At 51.4% G+C, this 17,512-nt stretch overlaps 1 protein-coding gene across 1 annotated transcript in view; it reads left to right on the plus strand.

The window, feature by feature from the left end:
- The window catches only part of LOC144888768 (sodium/glucose cotransporter 1-like), an 83,401-nt gene that overhangs the window by 35,563 nt on the left and 30,326 nt on the right, over positions 1 to 17,512 (plus strand). The window contains exons 3-4 of the mRNA XM_078767961.1: positions 5,018 to 5,122; positions 11,761 to 11,820. Coding sequence (XP_078624087.1) covers positions 5,018 to 5,122; positions 11,761 to 11,820 — 165 coding nt within the window. The remainder of the gene's footprint in view (positions 1 to 5,017; positions 5,123 to 11,760; positions 11,821 to 17,512) is intronic.

Below are 17,512 nucleotides of genomic sequence, written 5' to 3' on the forward strand. Positions count from 1 at the left end.
AGGGGGGTCCGGATGACCCGGCCGAAGTGACCCCTGGAGGGTCGTGGGGAGGGGTCCGACGTGGTGGTGGGTGGTCGAGCGGGGGGGAACTGTGGACGGGGGGCGGCCTCGCCACGGAGGAAGGGCCAACCGTGGTGGTCGGTCGACGTCCATGTGCGCCGGTTTGAGGCGGTCCACAGAAATCCGGTCCGGCCGGCTGCCGAAGTCGACGATGAAAGACTTGTCGCCCCGTCGCAGGACCCGGAAGGGCCCGTCGTACGGCGGCCGGAGTGGCCCCCGGTGCGCGTCATGACGCACAAAGACGTACTCCGCTGTGCGAAGCGCCGGGGGGACGTAGGACTGGGGGCCACCGTGGCGGGACGTCGGCACGGGGGCAAATCGTTGGGCGGCCTCCTGGAGGTCCGAGCGCTGGCGAGCGGCGGACCAGGGACTGGTAGCGTCCGGCACGAATTCGCCCGGGACGCGGAGCGGCTGGCCATAGACGAGCTCGGCGGCGGACGCCTGGAGGTCTTCCTTGGGGGCCGTGCGAAGGCCCAAAAGGACCCACGGCAGCCGGTCGGCCCAACCGTCGTCCTGAAGGCCGGCCATGAGTGCGGCCTTCATGGAGCGGTGAAACCGCTCGCACAACCCGTTGGCTTGGGGGTGGTAGGCCGTGGTGCGGTGCAGCGTGACCCCCAACGAACGGGCGACCGCGCCCCAAAGCTCAGACGTGAACTGTGGGCCGCGGTCGGACGAGATGTCCGCTGGTGCGCCGAAGTGCGCGACCCAGGTGGCGATGAACGCCTGCGCCACGTCGGCGGTGGTGGTGGAGGCGAGGGGCACGGCCTCCGGCCACCTGGTGGTCCTGTCCACCATGGTGAGCAGGTGGGTGAACCCCCGCGAGGGGGGCAGGGGACCCACCAGGTCCACGTGGACGTGGTCGAAACGCCGTTCAGGCACGGCGAAAGGTGCCAGCGGAGCCTGGGTGTGGTGGTGGACCTTGACCCGCTGGTAGGCCGTGCAGGCGTTGGCCCAGTCGCGGATGTTTCGTCGAAGGCCGTGCCAGACGAAACGCGCCGACACCAGCTTCTGAGAAGCTTTCCGGCCTGGGTGAGAAAGGCCGTGGATGGAGGCGAAGATGCGGCGCTGCCAGGAAACGGGCACGATGGGGCGAGGCTGGCCCTGGGAGACGTCGCAGAGCAGGACGGTGCCCGCGAAGGGAATGTCGGCCAGGCGGAGGCCCGTGTCCGCCGCACGGAGTGCCTGCACCGAGGCGTCGGTGGTCTGGTCGGCCGCCATGAGCGCGAAGTCCATGCCGAGGTGGACCGCGTTCGCGCTGGCCCGAGAAAGACAGTCGGCCACGGCGTTGTCTTTGCCGGCGACGTGCCGGATGTCCGTGGTGAACTCCGACACGGCGGAGAGGTGGCGCTGCTGGCGGGCCGACCACGGCTCCGTGACCTTAGCCATTGCGTAGACCAACGGCTTGTGGTCGACGAAAGCCGTGAACGGGCGGCCCTCCAGGAGGTGTCGGAAATGGCGAACGGCCAGGAATAGCCCGAGCAGCTCGCGGTCGAACGTGCTGTAGTTTAACTCGTTCGGCCGGAGTTGCCGGCTGAAAAAAGCGAGTGGCTGCCAAACCCCGTCCACCCATTGCTCATGGACGGTGCCCACCGCGTAGTTGGAGGCGTCCGTAGTGAGGGCAATGGGCGCGTTGAGCACCAGGTGAGCCAGCAGCGTTGCGTCGGCGAGGGCCCGTTTGGCGCTGGCGAAGGCCGCGTCCATGGCCGCGGACCAACCAATGTCATGCTTGGCCGGCTTGCCCCGGAGGGCCTCGTAAAGGGGCCGCATGAGCTGAGCAGCGCGGGGCACGAATCGGTGATAAAAATTCACCATGCCGAGGAACTCTTGGAGGGCCTTGATGGAACGGGGACGCGGGAACGTGGTGATGGCCTTGACCTTGGTCGGCAGCGGCACGGCCCCGGTCTTGGTGATGCGGTGGCCCAAAAAGTCAACGGTCGTCGCGCCGAAGTGGCATTTGACCGGGTTGACAATTAAGCCGTGCTCGCTGAGGCGACCGAACAGTGTTCGGAGGTGGAGGAGGTGCTCGGCGCGGGACGTGCTGGCGACGAGGATATCGTCCAGATAGACGAAAAGAAACGGCAGGTCGCGCAGCACGCCATCCATCAAGCGCTGGAACGCCTGGGCCGCGTTCTTGAGGCCAAACGGCATCCGCAAAAATTCTAACAGGCCGAACGGCGTGATGACGGCCGTCTTCGGGACGTCGGCCGCCCGGACAGGTACCTGGTGGTAGCCCCGTATCAGGTCAATTTTCGAAAAGATGACCCGTCCCGCTAAACGGGCGGAAAAGTCCTGAATATGCGGGATCGGGTACCTGTCGGGGGTGGTAGCGTCGTTGAGACGGCGGTAGTCACCACATGGGTGCCATCCACCCCCCGGCTTTGGCACGATGTGCAGTGGCGAGGCCCACGCGCTATCGGAGCGCCGCACGATGCCGAGGTGCTCCAACGCGTCGAACTCGGCCTTAGCCACGGCGAGCTTGGCCGGGTCGAGGCGGCGGGCCCTGGCGTAGACCCGCGGGCCCGTAGTGGGTATGTGGTGCTCAATCCCGTGCCGCACCGCGACGGCCGAAAACGTCGGCCACGTGAGGGCCGGGAATTCCGCGAGCAGGCGAGCGAACTCGTTCGCTGCCGGGAGGGCGCACGCCAGTTCGGTTGGCGCGGAGCTGCTCATCGTGCACGCCAGGGAGCTGAAGGTCTCGGCGTTGACAAGGCGACGACGTTTGACGTCGACCAGCAGCCCGTACGCGCAGAGGAAGTCGGCGCCCAGCAAAGCCATGGGGACGCAGGCGGTCACAAAAGTCCATTGAAAACGCTGGCTGCCGAAGCAGAGGGTGACGACGCGTGGGCCGAAAGTGCGTATGGCCGAGCCATTAGCAGCGACCAAAGAGGGGCCGCAAACGGCGTCCCGCCTGTCCTGCTCGGAGGCGGGTATGACGCTCAGTTGGGCGCCGGTGTCACACAGGAAACGCCGCCCAGACGCTTTGTCCCGAATAAACAGCAAGTTGCCTGAGTGGCCGGCGCTCATGGCTGGGAATGAACGCCGGCCCGGCCGTTTCCCGACCTGCCGAAAGTGCACGGGGGCCGGCACGTCCGAGCCTTGTGTCCGAACCTGGCGTGGTAATAACACCACGCCCGGTCAGGTGGAGGCCCCGGCCGTCGTGTCGGAAGCGGGCGGTGCGGCGTGGCGGCTGCCAGTTGCACCGGCAGTTCGGCCTCCAACCACGCAGGGCGCTCGGGCGTCGTGGGCGTCGCCTCGGACGGCGGCGGGCTCCAGGTAACCATGCCGATGTGCTGGCCCGCCGAGGAGATCTTATCGGCTTCCCTGGCGAGGGCGCGGGAATCCGTGATCAACGTGCCAGCCAGGGCGAGGCGTACCGGGTGAGGCAGCTGGCGAAGGAACAGCTCGCGGAACAGAAAATCCGGAGAGTGCTCACCGAGCAACGAGAGCATATAGTCCATGCGCTCTGACGGGGCGCGTGTCGCCGAGCTCGGGCAGAGTGAGCAGGCGCCGTGCGCGTGCTGCCGGTGAGAGGGCGAAAGCATCGAGGAGGAGTGTCTTCAGCGCGTCGTATTTGTCAGCAGCCGGCGGGTGCTCGAGGAGGCTCAAGGCGCGGGCCGCGGTGGTGGAACCGAGCGCCGCCACAACATGGTGGAAGCGGGTGTCGTCCGCGGTGATGCCTCGCAGGGCGAACTGAGAGTCCGCCTGAGCGAACCAAACAGCCGCGTGAGCCTCCCAGAAGGTAGGCAGTTTAAGCGTCACTGCCGTATCCATGTCGGTAGGTCACCAATGAAGGAACTGCGCTCCAACGCGAGTCGAAAGAATTGACGCGACCAAAGACGGAATTCGTCCGAGTTGCTTTATTGAAACAAAACAGCTCAGGTATTCTGACAAGCCCGTTTATCGGGCAGCAATATATATACACATTTATGTCGGGAAGTTTGCCCGGCAAAAGCTATACCGGGCATGCCCGGGTGTCAAGGGCGAGCCTTGGAAAGGCGAGTCTGGACCTGCCCGGGCGTGTTTGGCTGCGGCCTGGCAAGTCGAGGCTGGGCGTGCCCGGACGCTCTGGGCGAGCCCTGGAAAGGCGATAGCGGGCATGCCCGGACGCTCTGGGCGAGCCCTGGAAAGGCGAGAGCGGGCATGCCCGGGAAAGACGAGACCGGGCGTGCCCGGGAGGTTCGGGCGTGCCCGGGAACAGTGAGTCCGGGCATGCCCGGGAGAGGCGCGTCTGGCCGTGTTCTGGCCGGTGCAAGGCGATTGTGTGCATCCAGTGGTAACCGCTACAAGACAACCATTACCACTGGGACCCTGCTAACCTTGGCTCCTTGTATCGGACTGGCAATTGGTCAAGAGAACAGTTTCACTTTCAGCTTCAGGAATGCTAAGGATAATTCATGGATGTTCCTTATTCTTCTTCCTCTTCTCCTTTCGGATGCAACACATGGCTGCAAGTAGCACATTGGCTGATGACGTGGCTGTCCCACAGAGGCAGGGCTGCCTGTTGGTCAGGGCAGAGATTTAGAATTTTCATGGTCAGGATAACAGTTTATAGCTAGGCCGAGATTCGAGCCCAGACTAGATGGCTCGGACGCGGGTGTGCGTACTTCTAGGCCATTTTTCCAGCCCTATGGACATTGCATTGCCCTGCTCTGAGTGTTACTTGTTTCACATGCTATCTCGTTTAGTTTTGCCATTATACGGAATGTCTTGCTGTTCATCAACTGTTTTTGTTTTTACTCTTCTTACAATCCACTTTAAGCATTTCAAATTCCCTTTCTGAACAATTTATTTCTTTATTTCAAATTCTGAGTCTTTCTGAGCTTGTTTTTTTTTTTTAATGCTTACCTTGTGCCATATTGATTTACTGTTATTGTTGTTCATCAAATTCAGGAATTATTTTGAACCAACAAGATTTCAGATTAATTTACATGTGTATCTTTTTGTTGTGGTTGTGCAGATTGGCGCATCACTCTTTGCCAGTAACATTGGCAGTGGTCACTTCGTGGGCTTGGCCGGGTCGGGAGCCGCTTCCGGAATTGCCATCGGTGGCTTTGAATGGAATGTAGGTTAATTGTTAAAACTGGATGATGAAGGTGAAAACCAAAGTTGTAGTATTTTTCATGTTACACTTCAACAATGTTAAACAGTGATAGTGCTCGTCTTCATGTTTATGTTACTTAATATGTATTTGTAAGTCCACTTAAGGTCATGAGGTGACTTTCATTTTAAGACAGAATGACGACAAAACATAGTTTGGGGATAAATAAATAATTTTATGTGACGAAGGACGATTTCTGAAGTGTATAAAAAAATAAGAAATTATAAATATAATATTTAATGTGAGAAGCTTTTTTTTGAAAACGAAGTCGAGGTTCTTGAAAGAGCAAACACATGGACCATATAATACGTTGAGGTTCTTGAAAGAGCTAACACATGGACCATATAAGAAGTTGAGGTTCTTGAAAGAGCTAACACATAGACCATAAAATAAGTTGAGGTTCTTGAAAGAGCTAACACATAGACCATATAATAAGTTGAGGTTCTTGAAAGAGCTAACACATGGACCAAATAAGAAGTTGAGGTTCTTGAAAGAGCTAACACATAGACCATATAAGAAGTTGAGGTTCTTGAAAGAGCTAACACATCGACCATAAAATAAGTTGAGGTTCTTGAAAGAGCTAACACATAGACCATATAATAAGTTGAGGCTCTTGAAAGAGCTAACACATAGACCATATCATAAGTTGAGGTTCTTGAAAGAGCTAACACATAGACCATATCATAAGTTGAGGTTCTTGAAAGAGCTAACACATGGACCATATAATAAGTTGAGGTTCTTGAAAGAGCTAACACATGGACCATATAATAAGTTGAGGTTCTTGAAAGAGCTAACACATCGACCATAAAATAAGTTGAGGTTCTTGAAAGAGCTAACACATAGACCATATAATAAGTTGAGGCTCTTGAAAGAGCTAACACAGAGACCATATCATAAGTTGAGGTTCTTGAAAGAGCTAACACATGGACCATATAATAAGTTGAGGTTCTTGATAGTGCTAACACATGGACCAAATAATAAGTTGAGGTTCTTGAAAGAGCTAACACATGGACCATATAATAAGTTGAGGTTCTTGAAAGAGCTAACACATGGACCATATAATAAGTTGAGATTCTTGAAAGAGCTAACACATAGACCATATAAGAAGTTGAGGTTCTTGAAAGAGCTAACACATAGACCATATACTAAGTTGAGCTTCTTGAAAGAGCTAACACATGGACCATATAATAAGTTGAGGTTCTTGATAACGCTAACACATGGACCATATAATAAGTTGAGGTTCTTGAAAGAGCTAACACATGGACCATATAAAAAGTTGAGGTTCTTGAAAGAGCTAACACATAGACCATATACTAAGTTGAGCTTCTTGAAAGAGCTAACACATGGACCATATACTAAGTTGAGCTTCTTGAAAGAGCTAACACATGGACCATAAAATAAGTTTTGGTTCTTGAAAGAGCTAACACATGGACCATATAATAAGTTCAGCTTCTTGAAAGAGCTAACACATGGACCATATACTAAGTTGAGCTTCTTGAAAAAGCTAACACATAGACCATAAAATAAGTTGAGGTTCTTGAAAGAGCTAACACATAGACCACATACTAAGTTGAGCTTCTTGAAAGAGCGAACACATAGACCATATACTAAGTTGAGCTTCTTGAAAGAGCTAACACATAGACCATATACTAAGTTGAGCTTCTTGAAAGAGCTAACACATCGACCATAAAATAAGTTGAGGTCTTGAAAGAGCTAACACATAGACCATATACTAAGTTGAGGTTCTTAAAAGAGCTAACACATGGACCATATAATAAGTTGAGGTTCTTGAAAGAGCTAACACATAGACCATATAATAAGTTGAGTTTCTTGATAGAGCTAACACATGGACCATATTATAAGTTGAGGTTCTTGAAAGAGCTAACACATAGACCATATAATAAGTTGAGGTTCTTGAAAGAGCTAACACATGGACCATATAATAAGTTGAGGTTCTTAAAAGAGCTAACACATGGACCATATAATAAGTTGAGGTTCTTGAAAGAGCGAACACATGGACCATATAATAGGTTGAGGTTCTTAAAAGAGCTAACACATGGACCATATACTAAGTTGAGCTTCTTGAAAGAGCTAACACATGGACCATATAATAAGTTGAGGTTCTTGAAAGAGCTAACACATGGACCATATAATAGGTTGAGGTTCTTAAAAGAGCTAACACATGGACCATATACTAAGTTGAGCTTCTTGAAAGAGCTAACACATGGACCATATAATAAGTTGAGCTTCTTGAAAGAGCTAACACATGGGCCATATAATAAGTTGAGGTTCTTAAAAGAGCTAACACATGGACCATAAAATAAGTTGAGGTACTTGAAAGAGCTAACACATGGACCATATAATAAGTTGAGGTTCTTGAAAGAGCTAACACATGGACCATATAATAGGTTGAGGTTGTTAAAAGAGCTAACACATGGACCATATACTAAGTTGAGCTTCTTGAAAGAGCTAACACATGGACCATATAATAAGTTGAGGTTCTTGAAAGAGCTAACACATGGACCATATAATAGGTTGAGGTTCTTAAAAGAGCTAACACATGGACCATATACTAAGTTGAGCTTCTTGAAAGAGCTAACACATGGACCATATAATAAGTTGAGGTTCTTGAAAGAGCTAACACATGGACCATATAATAAGTTGAGGTTCTTAAAAGAGCTAACACATGGACCATAAAATAAGTTGAGGTTCTTGAAAGAGCTAACACATGGACCATATAATAGGTTGAGGTTCTTAAAAGAGCTAACACATGGACCATATACTAAGTTGAGCTTCTTGAAAGAGCTAACACATGGACCATATAATAAGTTGAGGTTCTTGAAAGAGCTAACACATGGACCATATAATAAGTTGAGGTTCTTGAAAGAGCTAACACATGGACCATATACTAAGTTGAGCTTCTTGAAAGAGCTAACACATGGACCATATAATAAGTTGAGGTTCTTGAAAGAGCTAACACATGGACCATATAATAAGTTGAGGTTCTTAAAAGAGCTAACACATGGACCATAAAATAAGTTGAGGTTCTTGAAAGAGCTAACACATGGACCATATACTAAGTTGAGCTTCTTGAAAGAGCTAACACATGGACCATATAATAAGTTGAGCTTCTTGAAAGAGCTAACACATGCACCATATAATAAGTTGAGGTTCTTGAAAGAGCTAACACATGGACCATATACTAAGTTGAGCTTCTTGAAAGAGCTAACACATGGACCATATAATAAGTTGAGCTTCTTGAAAGAGCTAACACATGCACCATATAATAAGTTGAGGTTCTTGAAAGAGCTAACACATGGACCATATAATAAGTTGAGGTTCTTAAAAGAGCTAACACATGGACCATAAAATAAGTTGAGGTTCTTGAAAGAGCTAACACATGGACCATATAATAGGTTGAGGTTCTTAAAAGAGCTAACACATGGACCATATACTAAGTTGAGCTTCTTGAAAGAGCTAACACATGGACCATATAATAAGTTGAGGTACTTGAAAGAGCTAACACATGGACCATATAATAAAGGGAGTGGGAGACAAGAGGGGAAGAGAGAGGGAAGCACACAAGTACAACAACAGTAGAGAACAGGGAATCAGGAGATCTGTGGAAGGGACAGGGCTGTGGCGGGGTACACATGATAAACAAGAGGGATACTACGATGACTTTCAGAAAAGAAAACGGAATTTGAAGAAAGTGAATTTGGGGTGTATTAACGAGGGTAGAAAAGATCAAGGTTTTGGATGGAGAAAGATAAGAGATGGTGGTGAACAGCTGTTTTGAAGACCTGGAGGGAGGAGTGGGATTGAAGAGAGTGAGAGAGTTTGTTCCAGAGGTGGGAAAAAGAGGAATGAAAGAGTGAAGGTGAATAGAGAGTCTTGATTTTGGCAGTTTCACCAGAAGAGGGTTGCTGGCAGATCTTGTGCGACCTGTAGGAATATTTGGGGGACAGAGCACAGACAGAGTAGGGGAGGAGTCGGAGTGTTCAAAGATTGGCTCTTAAAACCTACCCTTATGAAGGGGGGCAGACATCTTATATGGTACATAGCTGAATTAAAACTGTCTGTGGTTTTTCATCAAGTTTTTGTACATCTTCTGTTGCAAAATCGAATGTTGCATGTAATTATTTGAATGTTGCAGCTGACCTGTTTTTGCACACAAAATGTGCATGCCTCTCAGTTAATGTAGTTGAAATCTTACTATAATGGAGCAAGCGGGTATGTCTCCGACACTCCAAAATTGACAAGAGGTGGAAAGCTTTGGTGGTATGTTCCTTTATCATCATCATCATCATCATCTTCGTTTATCTTATGATATGGAGCATGATATGTTGTGATCATTAAAATTTCTTTCAAAAATGTCAAAAATTGTAAAGTGGATTTCCAAGAATGTACCACAGCACATTGCCCACCAAAGGTGGGCTGAGAAGGGTACTGCCACCCGGAAGACCCGCAGGGCGGCAGAGCCTGCTTGTTCCATCAAGTTCCTTTAGATATTGTATATACAGTCACGTGAAAGAGTAAGTACACCCCATGTAAAGTTTTGACTTTTTCAACATATTTCAACATACAGCGATTTGATCTTCATTTCAACAATATTGATAGATAAAGGTGATATAATATAACAAATATCATGAAACATTTACATTTTGTAGTGCATTGTATAATTTAAATAAACATAAATGCAAATTTCGCATGTGGAAAAAGTAAGTACACCCTTGGCTCTAATAGATGGTATTGCCCCCTTTGGCAGAAACAACCTCAAGTAGGCGTTTCTTATAACTGTCTACCAGTCTCTGACATCGACTGGGAGAAATTTTTGCCCACTCCTCCATGCAGAATTCTTTCAGCTGTGCGATGTTTGAGGGTTTCTGGCATGCACAGCTCGTTTCAAATCCCCCCACAACATCTCGATGGGATTTAGATCCGGGCCTTGACTTGGCCATTCCAGAACCCTCCATTTCTTTCTTTTCAGCCATTCTTTGGTGGATTTACTGGTATGTTTAGGGTCATTGTTATGTTGCAAGATCCACCTTCGGTTGAACTTCAACTTCTCTGACAGATGGCCTCACATTATCCTCAAGCACCCTCTGGTACAATGAAGAATTCAAAGTGGATTCTATGATGGTGAGCTGCCCAGGCCCTGATGCAGCAAAGCTGCCCCAAACCATAATATTTCCACCACCATGCTTTACAGTTGGTATCAGGTTCTTGTGGTCAAATGCTGTCTTTGGTTTTCGCCAAACATGTCTTCTGGTACTGTGGCCAAATAGCTCTACCTTTGACTCATCTGTCCAGAACACATTGTTCCAGAAGTGCTGGTCTTTGCCTAGGTGTTCATTGGCAAACTTTAGTCTTGCCCTGATGTTCTTTCTGGACAGCAAAGGTTTCCTCCTGGCACACGTCCCATGTAGATCAAATTTGTGCAGCCTCTTTCTAATGGTAGACTCGTGCACTTTTACATCAACAGTGGCAAGAGCTACCTGTAGGTCCCATGATGACATTCTGGGGTTCTCAGAGACTTCTTTCAGCATCTTGCAGTCTGCTCTCGGGCTGAACTTGCTGGGGTGGCCTGGCCTGAACAAGTTGGGAGTTGTTTGGAATCTTCTCCACTTGTAGATGATCGTCCGAACAGTCAAATGATTGATTTCAAATTGTTTGGAGATCTTTTTAAATCCCTTCCCAGACTCGTAGGCATCTATAACCTTCTTTCTGAAGGCCTCAGAGAGCTCTTTTGATCTAGGCATAGTGACGCCGCACACTTCATCAACAAAGAGCAAACCAAACTAAATGTCTGAGGTTTAAATAAGACAGGTTCCTCCAAGATGCTCTCTAACGATGTTCTAATCATTTGCACCTGAGCTGGTGCACCTGATTCTAATTTTAGGTATTTGAAGTAGTGATAAATGTAGGGGTGTACTTACTTTTTCCACATGCGAAATTTGCATTTATGTTTATTTAAATTATACAATGGACTACAAAATGTAAATGTTTCATGATATTTGTTATATTATATCACCTTTATCTTTCAATATTGTTGAAATGAAGATCAAATAGCTGTATGTTGAAATATATTGAAAAAGTCAAAACTTTACATGGGGTGTACTTACTTTTTCACGTGACTGTATATATCAGAGGTGGTATATATATATCAGAATAATCCTCTCTTCACATAAAATAAAACTTGTTCAAGGTTCCATATGAGAACAATGCCAGGTGTCGGCTTAACGGTGAAGGTGGTTGGCTTAAGATCTGAGGGTTTTGTGTTTGAGCTCCTTTCGTGCCGTTAAATAACACCACGTGGGTTGACATTCCGAGATCGGCAAAATGAGTACCACATTACTGGGAAAAGGGAGTATTGCATCAGCAGTGTTGCCGCACTCCCAGCAATAATGCAGCCAATCAACCACAGGCTGCACAGGAAATGATGACATGACAATAGTTGTGATTATGGTGGCACACTCGGTCCAATGGATAACACATGAACTGACAAGAAAAATAAGAGTAGCATTGGCTATGGACCTGTAGTTGTAAGATGCTACAAACATACGGTAACGGTTCAGTGTGTTGTACATTTTGTTTTTCAGGCGCTTTTCATTGTTGTGATCCTCGGCTGGATCTTTGTTCCCATATACATCACTGCTGGGGTAGGTCACGTTCCTTTACTTCACTTAAACCAAAAAAACATCTTATTCGCGTGAAGTATCAGTGGTATGTATTGTTAATTGTTTTGGCAAGAGTGCCTCGGCCTCCTTTTTGGTATTATATACTCTCTGTATTAAACCGCCTCCTTTTTGGTATTATATACTCTGTATTATACCGCCTCCTTTTTGGTATTATGTACTCTCTGTATTATACCGCCTCCTTTTTGGTATTATATACTCTCTGTATTATAGTGCCTCCTTTTTGGTATTATATCCTCTCTTTATTATACTGCCTCCTTTTTGGTATTATATTGTTGCGGCTCCGGGGGTCGGCGCTCCCCTTACCAAGGGGGGGGGGGGGGGGGGGGTTTAGTCCCCATGTCTTTTAAGCTGGCCGTTCCCCCAGTCCTGGAAGTTATAACGCTCCTCCGCGGGAGAGATTGGCCAGGGTGATTGGTCAAGATGGAGTCCCAAATACCTGCGTGCCAATCCCTCCGCGAAGCAGGGAAATAACTCCCGCTCGAACCACGGACAGGTGGAAATTGCCAAGCGGTTTAGCAATACGCGATTCGAGCCGTTAGCAAAAAGACTAACCCGATTCTGAGCGGTTGTAATCGTGCCACGTATACTCAATTGAGAAATCACGAAAGCAATCGGATGGAGAGGAAACCAAAAGGTAGGAAGAACAGAGATTTATTAATTACGTACAAAATCCCAAAGAGGAAACGAAAGAAGGGCATGTACAAGGGAAGAAGAAGAAGCAGACACAAGGCAACCTTATACAGTCTTAACTAACACGCACAGGACAACACAAACAGACTTACATGAAAGGGGAATAGCAGGAAGGAAGGTCCAAGCAGATGGGCCAGCATTGGCTCCGGCCCCAGTTCACGCTCCACTCTGGTCCACGCTCCACTTCGGTCCACGCTCCGTTCCGCGGCGAAACCCGGCAGACAGCGCAGTTGGTATTGTCGGCGCGAGCGGACCTTACATGCGGGGGGGGGGGGGGGGGGGGGGGGAGGTTTCATATACCGGGGAGGAATTGTGTCCTTGAATTGAAGGAATCGTGACGCGTGCCTCGTGACTCTCCAATGGTGCCACTCTCCCCGGCAGACTCTCAGACTCGGCAGGCTCAGACTCGGCAGACTACAACTCCAACTCCGACCGACTCGTGTCTCTCACTCCCACTCTAGAAGTAGTCCCACGTGAGCGCTTATATTACGCGCTCACGTATCAAGCCACGTGCTTTTAGGACACACCCACCGGTGAGATCGCCTCGGCCCTGGTTGGTCGCGAGGGCTCACCGACTCCGCCCTTAACAGGGCTATGCCTCACTCCGATAACTCCTCCCCCTTTTTCTCCGCTCTGACCGCATGGTTAATGGCGGTTGGAGCGAGCGCTGCGGCTGGCAGAGGCGCGCAATACAATTTGGAGGGAGGCTAAGCCGCAAAATGAACGGGATGAAAAAGGGCCGATGTTATTTGATTAATGCAACGCAGAGTCAAACTATTGGAAACAGAGCCTTACCTGAAACACATATTAAGGAGATAACTAAAGTCCTATGGTGCCCTACGTGTTGCATATGGCTTAAATAGGGTGCGACCTTTGACCTTTGGAAAATGGGAATATTTACAGGGAATTATTTACAAGTGCCGGTTCTAAAAACCGTAACAATATACTCCCTGTATTATACCGCCTCCTTTTTGGTATTATATACTCTCTGTATTATACCGCCTCCTTTTTGGTATTATATACTCTCTGTATTATACCGCCTCCTTTTTGGTATTATATACTCTCTGTATTATACTGCCTCCTTTTTGGTATTATATACTCTCTGTATTATACCGCCTCCTTTTTGGTATTATATACTCTCTGTATTATACCGTCTCCTTTTTGGTATTATATACTCTCTGAATTATACCGCCTCCTTTTTGGTATTATATACTCTCTGTGTTATACTGCCTCCTTTTTGGTATTATATACTCTCTGTATTATACCGCCTCCTTTTTGGTATTATATACTCTCTGTATTATACCGCCTCCTTTTTGGTATTATATACTCTCTGTATTATACCGCCTCCTTTTTGGTATTATATACTCTCTGTATTATACCGCCCCCTTTTTAGTATTTTATACTCTGTACTATACCGCCTCCTTTTTGGTGTTATATACTCTCTGTATTATACCGCCTCCTTTTTGGTATTATATACTCTCTGTATTATACCGCCTCCTTTTTGGTATTATATACTCTCTGTATTATACCGCCTCCTTTTTGGTATTATATACTCTCTGTATTATTCCGCCTCCTTTTTGGTTATTATATACTCTCTGTATTATACCGCCTCCTTTTTGGTATTATATACTCTCTGTATTTTACCGCCTCCTTTTTGGTATTATATACTCTCTGTATTATACCGCCTCCTTTTTGGTATTATATACTCTCTGTATTATACCGCCTCCTTTTTGGTATTATATACTCTCTGTATTATACCGCCTCCTTTTTGGTATTATATACTCTGTATTATACCGCCTCCTTTTGGTATTATTGTGGCGGACACAAAAGCCCACTGGCGTGGTAACATCATTCCACGCACCAAGTGGGCGGTGGCCACGCCCGAGGGGTAGGCGTGGCCTCATGATATACCCCGGGCGACCAGCCCGGAGGAGTACAGTGTTACAGTGTAGTCTTACAATAAAGACGTTTATATGTTACCGCTTGTCCGCTTCCTCCTTGCTCACAAGCAGCGCGCGTAACGCCGCGCTTTACTGGTGACCCTCGACGTTGGATCTGCCGGAGCGATCCTTCCACACGCGACGCCATCGCCATGGCCGCCTTCGTCAAACTTCCGGAATTTTGGGAGGCTCAGGCCGAAGTCTGGTTCGTCCAGGCCGAAGCCCAATTTCAGCTTCGGCACCTCACCGGCGATGACACGCGCTACTGCCACGTCGTCGCCTCCCTCGGGCCCGGCACGGCCGCTCGAGTTGTGTCCGTCCTTCGCCACCCACCGGACGGCCACAAGTACGAGGCACTCAAGCGGCTACTCCTAGCCACGTTCAGCCTCACGGACGACGCACGGGCCGACCGCCTCCTGGATCTCCCCGAGCTCGGTGAGACGCGCCCGTCGGTCCGAATGGACCATATGCTGTCACTGTTGGGCGACGAAGCCCCCGGTTCGCTATTCCGGGCGCTTTTCCGTCGCCAACTTCCAGCGCAGGTTCGCCTCGCGTTGGCCGGGACCGGGCTAACGGAACCCCGAGCATTGGCGGCCGAGGCGGACAAGTACTTCGCCGCTTCGGACACGCGGGCGAGCGTTGGCGTGGCCATCACGGCCTTCGACGCTGCTGTTCCACAGCATCATCTTCTACAGCACGCTGAGTTTCAGCAGCATGCTGATACGCACCTCGTGAACGCCGCCACGCCCCGCCCACCGCCGCGGCGAAAACCGCCACCGCGGGGAAACCCGTCGACTCCACCGGCCTGGCGGAGCCAGCCGCGCTCCTCAGCTCCACCACCTGGTGCTGGTTCCACGCCAAGTTCGGCCACGAAGCTCGGCGGTGTCATCCGCCGTGCTCCTTCAACGGGTCGGGAAACGCCCGGGCCGGCGCTCAATTGTGGCGATGAGCGCCGGCCGTTCGAGCAGCCTGCTGTTCATAACGACACCTTCTCCGGGCGCCGTTACCTGTGCGACACGGGAGCACAGGTGAGTGTCATTCCCGCCGGCACGTCAGACAAGCACGCCGCGGGTGGGGGCCCCGCGCTGCTTGCCGCGAACGGGGACGCCCATCCGTACGTACGGAAAACGCTGCCTCTCTCTGCGGTTTGGGAGGGCAGGTTTTCCGATGGACGTTCGTCACCGCCGACGTGCCCATGGCACTGCTTGGCGCGGACTTCCTGTGCGCTAATGGGCTCCTGGTCGACGTCAAGCGCAGACGGCTTGTCCAGGCCGAGACGTTCAGCTCGCTCGCATGTGCGTTGCCCAGCTCAACGAGCGGCTTGTCAAGCGGCTTGCCGAACGATTCGGTTCCGGCCACGTTGGTCTGTACGCTTCCGGCAGCGGACGCATTCACCCGCCTCCTCGCCGGCTTCCCGGCCCTCACGCGGCCCACCTTCTCGGCGGGGGCCGTCAAGCACGGGGTGGCCCATCACATCCCCACCGTCGGGCCACCGGTCTACGCCCGGGCACGCCGCCTCGAGCCGACGAAGCTGGCGGTGGCAAAAGCGGAGTTCGCTACCCTGGAGCGACTCGGCATCGTTCGGCGCTCAGAGAGCGCTTGGGCGTCGCCGCTGCACATCGTGCCGAAGCCCGGCGGGGGGATGGCGACCGTGCGGGGACTATCGCCGTCTCAATGACGCACGACTCCCGACTGCTACCCCGTCCCCCACATTCAGGACTTTTCCGCCCGTTTGGCGGGCAGGTCCTTCTTCTCGAAGGTGGACCTCATACGCGGCTACCATCAGGTCCCCGTCAGGCCGGAGGACGTCCCGAAGACGGCGGTCATCACGCCATTCGGACTCTTCGAGTTCCTGCGCATGCCCTTCGGTCTGAAGAATGCGGCTCAGGCGTTCCAGCGACTGATGGACAGCGTCCTGCGCGACTTGGATTTTGTCTACGTCTACCTGGACGATATCCTCGTCGCCAGCGCGTCCCGCGAAGAGCACCTACGCCACCTCCGCACGCTCTTCGAACGCCTGGGCCAGCATGGCCTGATTGTGAACCCCGCAAAGTGCCGGTTCGGCGCCGCCACAATCGATTTTCTGGGGCACCGTGTCACCAGGCACGGAGCCGTCCCCCTGCCGGCCAAGGTGGAGGCGGTGAAGGGGTTGCCGCGCCCCCACACGATCAGAGGGCTGCAGGAGTTCCTGGGCATGGTGAACTTTTACCATCGGTTGCTGCCCCGTATCGCCCAGATCCTGCGCCCCCTGCACGAGGCCCTCCGGGGGAAGCCGGGCAAAGGTGACATCGCCTGGACCGAGCAGATGGACACGGCGTTCACGGGCGCGAAGCTCGCCTTGGCTAACGCCACCATGCTCGCGCACCCGGCGCCCGATGCACCGATCGCCCTCACCACCGATGCCTCGGACTACGCGGTGGGCGCGGTGCACGAGCAATGGGTGCGTGGAGCTTGGCAACCGCTGGCGTTCTTTAGCCGGCAGCTTCGCCCGCCCGAACGCCGTTACAGTACCTTCGACCGCGAGTTGCTCGGACTTCACTTGGCGGTCAGGCACTTCCGCCATCTGCTCGAGGGCCGGGCGTTCACTGCCTTCGTCGACCACAAGCCGCTGATCTTCGCGATGGGCAAGGTCACCGAGCCGTGGTCGGCCCGGCAGCAGCGTCACCTCTCGGCCGTGTCCGAGTACACGACGGACATCCAGCACGTCGCGGGGAAGGACAACCCGGTGGCGGATTGCCTTTCCCGGGCCGTCGCCCACGCAGTCCACCTCGGCATCGACTATGCCCGGATGGCAGCGGACCAGGCCGCTGACCCCGACGTCCAGGCCTTGCGGACCGCCGTCACGGGCCTCCGCGTCACCGAGGTGCCGTTCGACGGCGCGGGCGCGGCCCTCTTGTGCGACGTCTCCCTCGGGCGTCCTCGCCCCATTGTGCCCGCGGGCTGGCAGCGCCAGGTGTTTGACGCCATCCACGGCCTGTCCCACCCGGGCGCGAGGGCCTCCCAAAGGCTGATCGCCGACAAGT

Source organism: Myxine glutinosa, chromosome 14 (genome assembly GCF_964187855.1).
Source record: "Myxine glutinosa chromosome 14, kmMyxGlut1.1, whole genome shotgun sequence".
Taxonomy (NCBI): domain Eukaryota; kingdom Metazoa; phylum Chordata; class Myxini; order Myxiniformes; family Myxinidae; genus Myxine; species Myxine glutinosa.